Source organism: Danio rerio, chromosome 16 (genome assembly GCF_049306965.1).
Source record: "Danio rerio strain Tuebingen ecotype United States chromosome 16, GRCz12tu, whole genome shotgun sequence".
NCBI classification, from domain to species: Eukaryota; Metazoa; Chordata; class Actinopteri; order Cypriniformes; family Danionidae; genus Danio; species Danio rerio.
This window is the reverse complement of record NC_133191.1, coordinates 59,160,001-59,176,219: the sequence shown is the minus strand read 5'-3', so window position 1 is coordinate 59,176,219 and position 16,219 is coordinate 59,160,001. Positions and strand designations below refer to the sequence as shown.

At 40.0% G+C, this 16,219-nt stretch overlaps 1 protein-coding gene across 2 annotated transcripts in view; it reads left to right on the top strand.

Annotated features, from left to right (window-relative positions):
- Positions 1 to 16,219, top strand: part of iqgap3 (IQ motif containing GTPase activating protein 3) — a 51,681-nt gene that overhangs the window by 29,305 nt on the left and 6,157 nt on the right. For both annotated transcript variants that reach the window (XM_073924509.1, NM_001308967.1), the window contains 7 exon segments: positions 192 to 355; positions 2,543 to 2,767; positions 3,325 to 3,465; positions 3,937 to 4,021; positions 9,386 to 9,618; positions 10,342 to 10,474; positions 13,212 to 13,314. In XM_073924509.1, coding sequence (XP_073780610.1) covers positions 192 to 355; positions 2,543 to 2,767; positions 3,325 to 3,465; positions 3,937 to 4,021; positions 9,386 to 9,618; positions 10,342 to 10,474; positions 13,212 to 13,314 — 1,084 coding nt within the window.

Genomic DNA, 16,219 nt, shown 5'->3' with positions numbered 1-16,219 from the left:
TTCATCCAGACATTCTAATCTGATTCGCGAACTTGTTTGAAGAACCAAATTAGCCAGAGATCAGTTATCAAGATGAAAAGATCCAGGATCTGCCAAATAATCTTAGATCATTTAAGCGTGGTACGAAGAACGGACCCCTGTATTATTGAGAATTTCCCTTCATGTGTTTCTTTCTGTGTGCGTGTGTGTAGACGCAGCCTCTGTATCTGGCTCAGCTGATCTTCCTGATGCCGCAGAATAAGAGCACCAGGTTTATGGAGACGGTGATCTTCACACTCTTCAACTACGGCTCCGACTGCAGAGAGGCCTTCCTGCTGCTGCAGCTCTTCACTGCGGCGCTGCGCCACGAGATCACGTATGAACACACACACACACGGCTTAAACCACCAGATCACACATGAACACACACTGCTTACATCAAGGGTGCAAATGTATAATTTGCACACTGCTTACAATCCAAGATCACGTATGAACGAACACACACACACCAGGGCTGTTCAGTTAATTTGTCATGGGGGTCGGTTCATGAAAAGCATCACAAATAAAGGGTCCGGAAAGATATGACTTGCAATATGAGTGATAACACAACAGCAATATAAGAGCCCATAGGCTGTATTTGTGTTCATAAAGACACCCAGGTTGGCTTTTTCTACATTAAAATGTTGATATATTGTATTCTGAAACTACACAACATCAGTGCACTGTACAATGTGTTTTTTTATTTATTTATTTATTTTATTAAATTTTTTTAACAAACATTCAAATGTTGTAATTTAGAGCACAACAAAAGCAGTGCATTGCCAAGGTTCAATGCTAAGGATTTTTTGTACTGGCCATGCTGGCCAGTGGTTCTGAATATTTTTTAAAAATTTTGTTTATTTATTTTTTCTTGCCAAAATTTTCAAGAAAAAAAGAAGTAAATAGCTATTTGATAGCGTGTGTGTGTGTGTGTGTGTGTGTGTGTGTGTGTGCGCGTATACATGCATACCACACACAACCACATACATACATACACACACACACACACACACACACACACACGGAACTGGTCAAAAGTTTTATTAATTTTTAATGTTTTTTTTAAAGGAAAATTATTCAGTTCATCAAGGCTACATTTATTAAATGTAAAGGAAAAAAGTTAAATTGTTAAATATTTATTACAAATTTTAATAACTGCTTTCTTATTGTATGTAGTTTCAAATATAGTAGTTTCGAGTATTCCAGACATTATTGCTTTTATTACTATTACCAATAATAACAATAATATAATAATAATAACAACAATATTAATTAATATTAGTGATTTCTGAAGGATCATGTGACTCTGAAGACTGGAGTAATGGAGCTGAAAATTCATCTTTAAAATCACTGGTCAAATGATTAAATTAAATGATGAACTACTTTTGAACAGTTATTATAGTGCAACATTTCACAATTTTGCTGTATTTATGAACTAAATGCAGCCTTGGTGAGCAGGAGATGCTTATTTTAACATATTTAACAATCATACTGACCCCAAACTTTTGAACAGTTGTGTATAGAATATTTTATAAGCAAAAGGTTGATTTTAAAACCCACAGACAAAGTCACCAAATAAAAATCAGAGAGGTCAGACTATCTCATACAGAGCCTCATTTCAGTTGTCAGGTTTTGTAAAAATCTATCTATCTATTGAATTAATCAATCTATTAAAGAAACGTTGGCTAGAATTCTGCATTATAGGCTTAAATTACAGAGAACCATAACAGAGGCTGCATCAGATCATGAAGGCTGATCAATGTTGGTCTTTCTTTCGAGCTGTCAGTGCAGAAATGATAAAAACAAAAGGCCTAATACAGCATACCAGAAGATTAAAATATGGAAAAATGGTCAGATGGTAACTTCGGTCAATTTTCCTAAAGGATAAACAGCTCTCAGTAATATTTCATCATGCTTTCACTTTCACTTTAGACATGAAGTGCACATTTACCGGCAGGAATGACATCCCGCCCTGCTCATCATTCTCTCTTCATATAGCTGTATATATGGCTATTACACAACCATTATACACTGTGATATAGCCTGGGGTGTTTTCTCACCATAATCGATCTGTGCTATCGAGCAGAGACCATCTCATTCAGGCGATCCCGGACTGATTGATTTGACGCAGATGCAAGCGCGATTGCTGGATTCACATATACCAAACGAACCGCACTAATGGGGAAATGAGAGATTCCTAAACAAACGTCTACAGTAGGTGTGAAAGCACCCTAAAATTGTACTTGCACGCACCTGACAGACGGTGGCAGCCAAACTTTTGTGACAAGGCAGCACTGGCCCGATCGGGTCAGTAACCATTTTGTACACTGGCCCGAGTGTCTCGCATGCTGGCCCAAAGCAATCGGGCAGTCCGGAACAAATTGCCTCAGCGGCTGAGTTCAGAACCAATTGAACACCCCTGGCTCACACCATGAGGTCACATATTATCAAAACAAGATACTCTGAAGAATGTTGGAGAAATGACGTCAGTCTGTCCTCTGATGTATATAAATGCTGTGTGCAGTGTGAAGGTGGACCGGCCGCAGGAAGTGATCACAGGAAGTCCGACCGTCATCAAGATGCTGGTGAGCTTCTACCGTCACGCTCGCGGTCAGAACGCACTGAAAGACATCCTGGGTCCTGCCATCAGAGACGTCCTGCAGGACCGATCGCTCAACATCCGCACCGACCCAGTGGAGATCTACAAGAGCTGGGTCAACCAGAGCGAGAGCCAGACGGGCCAGAAGAGGTATACACACACACACACACACACACACACACACACACACACACACACTGCATTATTCTGCTTTACTATTATTCAACATCTTGAGCTGCGGGTTAAATCTGCAGGACTCTGGGCTCATATGAGATGTTGCTTTTATTTGCATTATTGCAGCATTTATTCAGACATTCTGCTTTTGATTGCATTTAAAATTTGTTTAAATCACATGTTTGTGTATGTGTGTGTCTGTGGTGATTCTGTGTGTATGTGTACATCTTGAGGTGAGAGCAATACAATACAATATACGATCTGAACAGTATAAAATGAATGTAAACCTATGTAATGTACCCGCTTTTCACAAAAACAAACATCTGTGTGTGTGTCTGTGGTGATTCTGTGTGTGTGTGTGTGTGTGTGTGTGTGTGTGTGTGTGTGTGTGTGTGTGTGTGCGCATCTAGAGGTGAGGGCAATACAATACAATATACGGTCTGAACAGTGTAAAATGAATGTAAACCTATGTAGTGTACCCGCTTTTCACAAAAACAAACGTCTGTGTGTGTGTGTCTGTCTGTGTGTGTCAGTTGTCTGCCGTATGAGGTGAGTGTGGATCAGGCTCTGTCTCACTCTGAGGTCCAGCACCGGCTGAACGTCTCCATCACTAACCTGAAGAACCTGACAGAGCGTGTGTTAAACGCCATCATCAGCAACACACACCGACTGCCGTACGTAACACACACCCAGAGGAGTTATGATCGTCTAATAATGTCAATATTTGATTTCAGTAATACTTGCTGTTAGTTCTGCTTATTTAAAATGACCCGAAACCGCACCTGTCTTAACGGGTTTTTTGTGGGTCAGAATAATTGTTTTGTGTTGAATTCTCTTTTGTAAAAACTCATAAGTGACTAAATTTCTTCAACACAGATCACAACAAAATAATCTTGTTTTGTTCTATTTTCTCTCCCTTATTGTCAGATTATTTAGCTTGTTTTAAGGAGAAACCCTCCTAATTTTCATTCATTTCTGAAAACAAGACTGTATGTTTTGCTCGTCTAGAAAACGCTTCTTGATTGAAGAATCATTAGATATTTGGACTAGAAACAAGACAAACTCTGAGTAAGGAAAGCATGTTTTGCAGTGTGTTGATCTTGTGTCTGAAGGATTATGTGTTGTCTGTGCGTGTTCTCAATCAGGTACGGGTTACGCTACACTGCTAAAGTTCTGAGGGACACACTGAAGGAGAAGTTTCCTCAGGCCACTGAAGACGAGCTCTACAAGGTTTGTGAATCCTTCATTAGGTAAAAACAGTCTAATTTTGGCATCTAAATATTTACCTCTTGTGTGCGGTTGGGTTGTTTTCATCCACCCTAGGCTGATTTTGAGGCTTAATTTGGCCTTAACTTTCTGTGTTTCAGCACTCAAAGTAAAAAAGCAATTTTATCCAATCAATGCATCAATAATATCCACTGATTTATATATATTCAATCAAATTAACTTAAATGAATAATAATGGCAACAAATATTTATTTGGCCCCGAACTACAAAAGCTAATTTAAAACCATTTTAGTATCCGTCTTGCTTAAGTTGCACACTAGTTTGATCATGTATAAATACCATAATAATAACAATATCGTATAAATAATATTATTATAACTATAGGCCTACATCATCCTGACAATCAAAAACAAAATGTCATGATATCACAGGCGATTGTCTTCTGACTGTGTGCACCTGAAAAGACATGAGTGACACTCCTCAGAGCGTGAGAAGCTGACAGTTCTGTAGGATCTGTATGATTTGTAAAATAAAAACTTGCAGGTTAAGGAAACAGCACAGGAGGAAGTTGCCCCGGGGCTTGGTGCAGATGAAAAGTAAAAAAAAATGTATTTATTTATAGATGGGTAACTAGATGGAATAGACAGAGATCGATTGATCTGTGCAGCAGCTGTCGATGAACTGTGCACTGCAGACGCAGTCAGTGTGAAATGCAAACGCCTGCGCGCTGCTTCTGCTCTCCATATATGCACTGCGCACATGCCGCTCACGATTTGCTCGTGCAAACAGGCTACACATGATGAACACATGACCAGTGCTTTCTGCAGGTGCTTTTTATTTGCACAGTCTGAGCATGCATCATCTACATAACGGTCCTCAGAGCGAACTTTACCATGGCAGAGCACAGTGAAGATGCGGTGTCCTTCAGCTTGCATTAGATAACGTTCAGTTTACTGTTCTTGGTCTTTTTTTATGCATCATAGATGCAAAAACATGACCCTTTGAGCGATGTGATAATACCTCAAAGTTTTACTCTAGCAGTCACAAAACTTTAAGCTCACGTTTAAGTCGGCGCTCACGTCTGACAACAAAACTGACATTTAGCCTACAATTCTTGCACAGCCTACACTGTTATCTGTTATCTCTCTCTCTTTTTTGGTTGTGCCCAATTTAAGCGTGAGATTTTGGAAACCAGATCTAAATTTGCGAACGATTGAGTCGGGTAGACAATTATTCTGAGCAGGCAGCGGGTGAACAGAGCCTGAATATACAGCAGGAGTGGTTGGGCGTGGCAGTGGCGCCTGCAGCCGTACAACAGTACGCACTGTGCATACCTACCATGAGAGGGCAGGAATTAATGCTGCTTTTTATTTATTTATTTATGTATTTATTTATTTGTGACATAATTTAAATTGATTATTAAACAGTATGCACTACAGCTGCCTGCTTTTCCTCTATCGTGCCAAATCATTCTGAGAACATTTGGGTATGGTTACGGTTGTTTCTCCACTGAGGACTCAGAGAGAACATTACCAACAGCTGCATGCACCGCTGAAAGACTTTTTTTTTTCTGCTGTGCATTGAATAAAGACACACTTAACATCATCGATGCTCACAAACCTATAGCTACATCCTATATCCATGAAACACAAACTTGCAGACTCTTTGAACAACTAGGAAAGAACTGCGCTTCAGTCAAGCCAGACGGCTTGTTTTGTGATGTAATGCCAGTGCTTTACCACCTTAAGGACGGTTACGGCATGTTTTGATGTCGGCCGTCACCAGAGAAAGTCTAACAGGGTCCCCGCGGGGTCTTAAAGTATTAAAGTCTAAAATTTAAAAATCTAAATTTATGGCTTTAAAAAGTCTTAAATTCGCTGTTCTAGGTCTTAAATGTTTTTGCACAGGTCTTATTTTTGCGATGTCCATGTAATGCTACATCTTATGCTCATTTAAATTCTTTTTGTTGTTGTTGCTAGGTTTTTGGGGTGTTGTAGTTCTTTATTTCACTAGTCCAATTGTAATTTGCGGTATTACAACTACAAAAAGGTCAACTTGCAATAACCAATCAGCTTTCTGATGTTAAACTCAGAGTAACTCAGAGTATGCTGTTATTTCACTGACAAATGTCGCAAGCGCAGTTTTATAAGTCGGGAGCGCTGTAATGCGAGAGAGCGAATCTCTGCTCACGCACCGGTTTCCTTTGTTCATGGATAAAACTGCTTGCGAGCTCTCAAAACACTGGCTGCTCACGTGCGAATGACCTGCTCTCGCTCCGTCAGACTCCTTTCGTGCTTTTCCAGAGATGCTTCAGCATACTGTAGTATTAGGAATAGTGAACTGATAAAATGAAACACAGTGTAGTTTTACTACAGTAAAGTGTGTTGAATTGTAGAAAAATATACCCTATATTGAAAAAAAAAAAAAAAAAACTATAGCACTGGGTAGTTTGTTTTTAATACACTTGTTGTGTTACCATAGCAACTATAGTATTACCACAACAGAGTAATTGAAGTACTTTACTGTACTTTACAAAACGCTGTACAGCAGACACTAGTTCACTTTATTTTAGAGATAAAATGGGATTGATAGTGGGATTTATTTGAAAATTTAATAGTACAGTAGGCTATAATACCTTACCAAGTTTTTACCTATTTTCTATCACGGTTACATTTCTGCTCGCCAGAATGACCAATAATTATTGACTAGAAATTGCAACAGCCATGGAAAAGGAAGATATTTTTTCTAAAACTTTGGAAAAACCTGAGGGATAAGTTTGTTAAAACAACAAAAAAGAGGCCCCCAAAAACATCTTCAGTGATAATGATTATCTTTTTATTCGTCTGATTTTACTTTCAGTGTTTTTGGAGCGCCCCCTGTCATTTAAAAAAAAATATCTCAATAGTGAATGAAGATGTTTGTTTTTTCTGTGGTTCAATGGTGCATTAAACCTGACTTTAGTACTGTTCAATTTAAATAACTTTATTTTACCCCTAATTTTGTGCTTTTACATTTTCTCTCATGTGTTTTGGATATTGCGATATAGGTCTTATATTTAATACTTTAATACTTAATGGTCTTAAAAAGGTCTTAAATGTGACATTATGATATCTGCAGAGACCCTGTGTAACATGTTTCTGTGTTTTTGTTTGTTTTTTGTTCTCAGCATACTGGGTAGCTACGCCAAATATTTTCTAAAATGTCAAGCAGGAATTTGTCTATAGCTTTAATTATGAAGACATTAAAATAATAAAAATCACAAAGATAAAATAACAAATATGCAAAGATAAAAAGGGCAGAATTTTGCTAAATTATAAAAAAATATTTGTTATTATTTTACTTGATGCATTCGTTATTTAATGTTTGAATACTAAAATAACAGCCATCGGAAGGGGGCGGGCGGTGCTGGATTTGTGTGTGTCTTGGATTAAAATCCAGAAGGTGCCCCTGGGGTGTGGAATACAACCTTGCGGGAGCAGGACTAAAAAATGAGTCCCGCGCAGACCTCTACTGTCATGACTTTACAATCAATAAATGTGATTATAATAGAAGTCAATCGGACAAACACAGCACCAACATAACCAAAGGCGTGTCAATCTGAACAATACACAAGAGTTAAACATTTATACAGTGGTAGTGCCAATGAGAGCCCAAAAGTGCTTGTTTACTAAATATATTTAAAACCAATGAATGAATGGTTGCATTCATGCTTATAGTATTGCTTTAATAAAGCGTCACTAGTGTGATGATGCTCTCTTCGGGTAATTCTACATGTCATTATGATCAGTTTATTGATGCTTTAACTGTGGTGTCTATTACATGCACATTAAGTAAATATATATTGTAAGAATTGAAATATTACAAATATTTTTGATGTCTTTGACAATTCAAAACATGAGCTGAAAACAGGGCCAATTGACTCCACAACCCAGCAGGGGGGAATGCGGGAAAAACCAGTTCCTGCTGCATTTGCATCTGAGTCTGCTGAAACTCAGCTTCATCCACCCCATCTCACACATATGGTCATTTCAATGTTTGAATGTTCTAGATCAACCAAACTGACTTTAACTATTATGTTTGATATCATTTGAAATGTCTCAGTGCGATTGGTACAATGGTCTCATTCTCTCAGAAACAGACATAATCAAAACAATAAATATATAACTTCAGGCATCTTTTGAACCACTGTGAAGGGTGTGACTTTTATATACACACACCCTCTTCCTTGAGGGAATTCTTGGATTATTTAAGGTAAGGTTTGAGAAAGGCTCAGTGCGATTCTGCCTAACCAGATCAGCCCATAACATGGAGCCTGCTCCATGTTATGTATATTTCAAAGTCAGGATATGCATCTTTTCATCTTGGATTTATCTTTGATAATTTGATGTTTTGTATTGATCATTTATGAATTGACTGATTGAATTGGCATAATACATTTACCTGACTAATAAATTGTAATGTTTGACCATATTTTGCTCACTCTGTAATTATTAATTCAAGTAGATTACGCTGTATCCTTGTTTCCGCACGTCTTGCGTCAGGTCAGTAGACGGACTAAAATCCAGTTGAGATGGAGCATTGGGCACACTAATTGTGTTTTAGCGATCCGGCTGACTCTTGATATTGATTCATGTGTACTTAGGTGGAAAGGGCGATAACTTCCGTCTAGGTCAACAAGGTGTTGCACGACTAACCTAGATTGGGTACCCGACCTTTGTTTGAAGGTAATATTATTCTAAATTAAGTTCATATGGGAAACCATGGGCTTGGTGAAAACCAAAGTTACTATAGAGTCCAGTAGTCGGGTACATTTATATTAATGCCCTAACCTCTAATTAGAAATGATGATTGTCTTAACTCAAAGGTGTACATCTAAGCGGGACTAACTAAAGTATTTTAGAACGAGCGCGCTGGTAGCGGCCATCTAAAGTATTAGTCAATTACCTCTGTTTAATATTCAAGACTGACCGGAGTGTGACCGTGAGGGACGCCTTCGGCCGAGGCGATTTCTCTGAGCGATATGAGCACCCGAATGAACGGATGTAATAGTTACTAGTGAAGACAAAAGGTTCAAACATTTATCTAAATTACATATTGATATAATCTTCCTAATGTTTTATGATTGGAGTCAGATAAAACGAGGATAAATATATTAATATTCTAAACCACCTCATATTAAAATTGGAGTCAGATATGAGTTAAGTTTAATATAAATCAACATTGTGCACTGGAAAGACCGAACAGGCATTAAACCTTCATCCACCTGTGGACGCCGGCATTGGGCCAACTGGGTGGATCTTACAATATTATTTAAGAACTATTTATTCAAATGCATGCATATATTTGTATGTGTGTTTGTGTGTTCAGATCGTGGGTAACCTGATCTACTACCGCTACATGAATCCTGCAATCGTGGCTCCGGATGGGTTTGATGTGGTGGAGTTCAGCGCTGGTTCTGCTCTTCTCCCGGGTCAGCGGAGGACTCTGGGCTCCATCGCTCGAATCCTGCAGCACAGCGCAGCGCTCAAACACTTCCAGGGAGACTCGGCACATCTGCACGCGCTCAACCAGTACATCACACAGACTCACAGCCGCTTCAGGTGAGACTTCAGCTGCACAGTATATCGCAATGTGTACATCTGCATCAGTCACATCACTGAGCATGCGATGCAGAGTCGAGGTGGGAGAAAACATCCATGCATTTCAGTTAGAGCGGATGCTGACCAATCACCATTACACAACACTGGAATAGTATTTATGACAGATTTTGTGAATGAACCGTGAACAGTCGTGTACGTGTAGCAAACTTCATGCCATGTGTAAATATCAGTTGCATGTGTAAATATGTGAATATGTAAATATGTAAATATGTGAGGGTGAGGCAGTGGCGCAGAAGGTAGTGCTGTCGCCTCACAGCAAGAAGGTCGCTGGTTCGAGCCTCAGCTCAGTTGTCGTTTCTGTGTGGAGTTTGCATGTTCTCCCTGCCTTCACGTGGGTTTCCGCCGGGTGCTCTGGTTTCCCTCACAGTCCAAACACATGCGGTACAGGCGAATTGGGTAGGCTAAATTGTTCGTAGTGTATGAGTGTGTGTGTGTGAATGTGTGTGTGGATGTTTCCCAGTGATGGGTTGCGCCTGGAAGGGCATCCGCTGCATAAAAACTTGCGGGATAAGTTGGCGGTTCATTCCGCTGTGGCGACCCCGGATTAATAAAGGGACTAAGCCGACAAGAAAATGAGTGAATGAATATGTAAATATAATTTTCACTGTTGTTACCCACGCCTGCACTTCCTGTCTGATGGCTCCGCCCCCTCTCCTGCTACAGGAAGTTCCTGCGTGCCGTGTGTGATGTGCCCGAGCCGGAGGAGCGCTTCAGCATTGATGAATACTCAGAGACTCTGATCCTCAACAGACCCGTCATCTACATCTCCATCAGCGAACTCCTCAACACTCACAGGGTACAGACTCACTTACAGCACAGTACATGAGCACACACTGGAGCTTATGGAAACATGCTTTTAAGGGGTTATGAACCATCACATCTCTCGTTTGAAATAAGTCAGGATAGTGGGTATGTCCAGCTTTGTTTAGGTGGGAGTGGCGAGTGAAGGAGGAGGGAAGGGTGTGCATGAAAAGGGGAGTTTCAATATTTGTGGCTAGCAACTCAAGCACAGACGAGGGGAGATGAAGAGCGATTCGTAGAGCAGTGTTTAAGTGGAGGATTTCTCTCCACTAGATTCTCCTCAGTCACATTATCTGGTTGATGACCGTGCAGGTCCACTGTCTGGTCAGTTTTACCCTTTTAACACAAACACACCAGTGAATGCAGGAGAAAGTGGAGATGCTCCTGACGAGGCCAACATTGAAGTCTCACAATGCTAGTTGTTATTCCCAACTGGATTTGCTGAAATAAACAAATAGCTAATAAAAACCCCGCTGTGCTGCCACAAATACTGCACTGGGTAAAAAGTGGACTGTTGTCATCTTAAGCCTAGTTCACACTAGAGGATTTTGAGCCTGATTTGAGCCCGATTTGGAAGTTAACGAGCTCGCCGACAGATCGGGCTGTGATCGGGAAGAAATCTGCGGGTGCTCGGCGCTCGCCGCTCTTTATGTGTGAACTACTGAGCAACGCATAAACGAGGCTCGCTGATGCGTCGCCGACACCTCGCAGACGGAAATCCAACATTCAGCATGCTAAATATTCCAGAGCTGTCGGCCGACTCAACCCCACGTGTGGTCAGATGTAGTGACGAGCTGCAGCCAATGAGAGAGCAGATCAGCATGAGCTGAATGCCTGTGTGCTCAGCAGAAACATCTGTGATTGGTCAGAATGGGCATCGGTGCACTCGCTTCATTCTGTGTTTGCACAGACATGAGAGGAGGATATATTAACAGTTGAACTAGAATTCTGTAACTATTAGAATTACCATACTGCTCATCCTGACCGTTCTCATATAAACGCCATACTGTCACAACATATTTACATTCAAAGCTATTATTGAGATATTAAAATTAAGCTTTGAATGTCTGGCATCATATTTAATGACACCATTACCCTAAAAATATCATCTTTTTTTGGTAATACAGCCTATAAATATGTAGTTAAGATACTAAAACATGCAAAGGTCTTGGCTTTCATTTTCACTTTCAAACAGGAGCTATTGATGATTGATGATAAATTGATGTTTTTGCCATCAGAAAGTTTTGTTTATGTTAGCAGGAAGTTGCCAGGCAAGGAAATGCACACACATTTAAAGTCAAAGTGAAAAGTATCAGACATGCATGTAGTCATGTTGACCAATACGGTAATTTAAGGCAGAAATGCTCAGTTCTTTACTGTTTTGTAATAAAAAATGACAATGTCCGAAAGAAATACACTGATAGTTAGAAAGCGGCAGGGTGTTATTTGTTAGTTTTATTTCAAAGAGTTATAAAATTACAAAAATTAACTCTCTGTGTATCTATCCACTGGAGCCTGCAGATGAGTGATTAATGCGCTGATAAATCCGCTGATTTGACGATGTTTTTAAATGCTTTCTCCAAAGCTTGAAACGCTGTCAGTGATGTCATCAGCACACAAGCAGCCAATAGTGTTCAGCTTTTTCTGCTGACTCCTCCCTCAAATTCATTGGCTGTAGTTTGGTAGCTTGAATTAACTGATGGGGAATGAGTTGTTGTCAGATCATGTAGTGTGTGACCCCCCTCTTGTGGATCATTCACGGAGTGTTGCGTAGTGTGAACACCACAGAGATTAAAAGACACAAAGTCAACTCATGTAGTGTGAACAGCACAGCGATCTGCTGATGTTTAAAATCCTGTAGTGTGAACTAGGCTTTAGCATGCTACATCTGTTGTGTAAACATCGGTCTGGCACCTCACACCGCACTCTGGGTTCAGAGGACAGATGTACAGTAACTGTTGTACAACTGTTTAAAAAGACACCGAACACAGCATTTTCAGCCCATAATATTGCAGTAATATTACTGTAAACTACTCAGTAACTAATAGTAATGTCTTTAATAACTGAAAGAGCACTGCTGACCATACTAACTCTGCCATCTGGAGAAACATCAACAAAGAACACTGATCACACACTTACCTAATCTGTAGACTTGACCATCAACACCAACTGGAGCCACGTTTTTAATAAAAGAAGACGAGCGGCGAATCTGGATTTCAATATTTCCAGATGTGAAAAGTTCTCGAGTAAAAATGTTCCTTACTAACATTTCTCTGTGGCGTGTCAGCAGAGCACTGTAATCCACACATGTGGCTCCACACGCGAGCGGTGCTCTCATCATGGCGAAATGAAAACAAAATCTTCGTTCTACTTCCTCCACTTGTTTGAATTACGGATGGCCACACAACATGGCGTCTCTCTGAATGCTGTAACGGGTAGAAGGAAGCTCTATCATGCATATTAATGAAGTTGCACCTCATTCACAATAAAGCGTGCTGATTGGTTGGAACCAGCTGCCGACCGGAAGTTCGAAGCATCCTCCTTGCACATACATGCAAAGGTCCATACATGTATTGATATTTGCTGCTGAAATGTTAATATATTAAATAATTGCTAATATAGGATGTGCTGTAGATTAAATAAGGAAAACAACATGTTAATTATAAATATGTGTGATGTAATGCAGTGCATGGATTTCTAAAATATATTCTCCTGTGTGTGTGTGTGTTCAGCTGCTGCTGGAGCATCAGGACAGTCTGTGTTCAGATCAGTCTGACCCTCTTCTGCAGCTGCTGAATGATCTGGGATCAGTGCCGTCTGTTCAGGAGCTTGTTGGTACATCTCACACACATGCACACAAACACAAAGCCCTGTGTGCTCCCTACATAGTGTTTTTAGTCTGTGAACCACTACAATGTGTGCTTTTAATCTAATCTCAGACCATTTAGATCAGGGGTCTCAAACTCGAATTGGCGGGGGGGGGCATATCAGTGACTGTCGATTCATAGAAGGGCCGCTTTAGCATTCAAACACAAAAAAAGTGGAAACCTCTTCCCCTGAGTATCAAAACTCCTCTTTTTTGTTTCTTATACATATTAAAGGGGGAGTTAAAATTGCTATGAAAATACTACAAATTAATAATAGGCATAATAATAATTGTTATTATTCTGTCCTAATCAATTATTGCTTAATAGGGGTGTCACGATTTCGATTTTTAATCGAAATCGATGGAAATTTATGCTCAATTTCGATTATCGAATCAAAAAATAGAATCGTCGATGCTGCCACGCCCCCATGTCACGTCAGCTTGGCTTGCCAAGCGGGAAAATAACCGGCTTGTTGAACTGCAGAAGCAGGAGACCCGTCGACAGAGCTTAAACCCTCTCCTCTTTCAATGAAGTCGCCGGTGTGGAAGCATTTTGGATTTCCAGTGAGTTATGTTGACCGTTCGTGTTGTCGACAAAAAAAACACAGTTTTGCAAGCTCTGCTATGTACGTATTACGTACGGTTCGTCCGATAGACAACACCGGCATCGCGATCCTCCACCCGCCCCCGTTGCAAATCCGCTGGCGAAAAGTTCACACTCAGGCCCTGTTCACACTGTCTTTGTTTTTAATTGGCATTTTAGAACTACAACGATTTGACATCCACAGTGGCGTGTGGCATTTCTGAGCAGCCCTCCTTCCTCTCTACCTCTGAAAATGCACATCACGTGACCACACAGACACAGACGCACACACAGCCATGCGCTCGAGACAGCAGGTCCAGGCAGTCAGAGGACTGCTTCAATCTTTCACTCACTTGTACTTAGTCATTTTAGCGAACACCTCAGATACTGTTGGCTGGTTCCTGTTGGTTGTGCCTCTTTTTTACCGACGCCATTATAACGACACAGATCACTGCCTATTCACGAGTCCCGCAGAAAAAGTGATTGACAGGTGGTAATTATGTGTGTATCTTACCTTTATTCATTTACTGTATGATTTGTTTATGGGTAAAACAAAGACCATGCAGGTCAGGTAGTTTAAACGGTAGGCTACAAATAATTAATTGGTCAATAATTAATGAATTATTCATAATCGAATCGAATCGTGCCTTTAGAATCGAAAATGTAATCGAATCAAGGATTTGGAGGATCGTGACACCCTTATTGCTTAACCAAAAGTTTAACAGATAGCGTAAGACAGTAGTTGCCCTTTAGTGTCTTTACTGGCGATTTTTTTGATTTATTTTTTTTTTATTTTTATTTTTTTGTAAAACTACAACAAAATAAGAAGGTATATAGGCAAAGACCATAGAATACATAAGACGTGTCACTCGTATCTTTTTGAATGGGGAAAAGTGTAATGGTCAATATGGTATAAAGCCCCGCCTACTAGTACAGGAGCCAATCATTGATCATTACATGTCGAATAAAGCCCCGCCTACTAGTACCGGAGCCAATTATCGATCACTACATGTTGCATAAAGCCCCGCCTACTAGTACAGGAGCCAATCATCGATCGCTGTAGATTGACAATGCTACGGGGGAAGGGCTCACACCAGACATGAGTTTCTGCAGATTTTGTGTGATTTGGTTGTTTATGAATGAAACTAAAGACACAGCTGTAGTTAATTTTATTGGGTGATTTCTAATATGTAATGTAATCGTAAGCTTGACAAGCAGTTTTAGACAATTGATGTTTCCCTATTCAAACAGAATGCCCGAGAGCTGTTTAAAAAAAGTGGCTGCCAAGTCAAATGACTTGCCTTTAAAGGGACTTTGATACAGGGGCGTGTTTAATATATATATATATTCACTTTTACTTTAACATGTTCAATTCAGCCCGCAGTCAAATTACTAATGCACATTTTTTATACAAATCTTCATAAGCACATGAGAAAAATCTAATAATGAGACCATTTGAATCGAATATTAGCAAAGTGATCATATTTACACCACCAGCACAACATGTAAGCCATAGAGATGTGTTTGTACAACATAGTACAGGTGGTATAAAACTGATTATAATCAAATGACCCTTAAATATTTACAAAAATAGAGCTTCAGTCAAAATAGAGCACTTATGGACGTAAATTTAAATGTTTAAATCAGCCCCAGAAATAATCTGCATGTGCGTTACTTGACCTCAGTCTGAGAGAAACAAAGGAACCTGAACATATAGAACAGTACTTTAAATGTCCTGTAGGTGGAGTCAAAACCACAAGTGGTTATATGTGACTGTTCAACAATGATAGTGATTCAGAAATAAAAGTGTTTAGGGACCAAATCTCAGTATATTTTTGACGTCAGTTGGTGTGCCGGCAGTTTGAGACTTTGGTTTAAGGTAGGGGTTTTCAAACTGTGGGTCACACAGTGAACAAAGGTGGGTCGCGCAACGTCACATAGCTGCAGCTATATTTACAATCAGGTGAATCAAAACCCGTACGATAATGAGCGAACAACTCTTTAGAGACGATTCTGTTTTTCAAATGAATCATTTAGGATAAAACACATGAAACGGTTTGAATAAGCATTCATTGAATGACTGAGTCAATGATTCGTTTGTTTTGAACTGTCAGGTGTCTACGTCAGGAGCGTGCGGCACTCATGACCGCAGCCGCAAAGTCTTTGGTAAATCGCAGACTTCTTATATGTTTTCAGATCAAACCAAATCTAAAAAGGAGCCAGACAGAAATATGATCAGTCCTATCTCAATCTCAGTGTTATTGCTGGCAGAGGTCCAGAGGGTGAGGAAG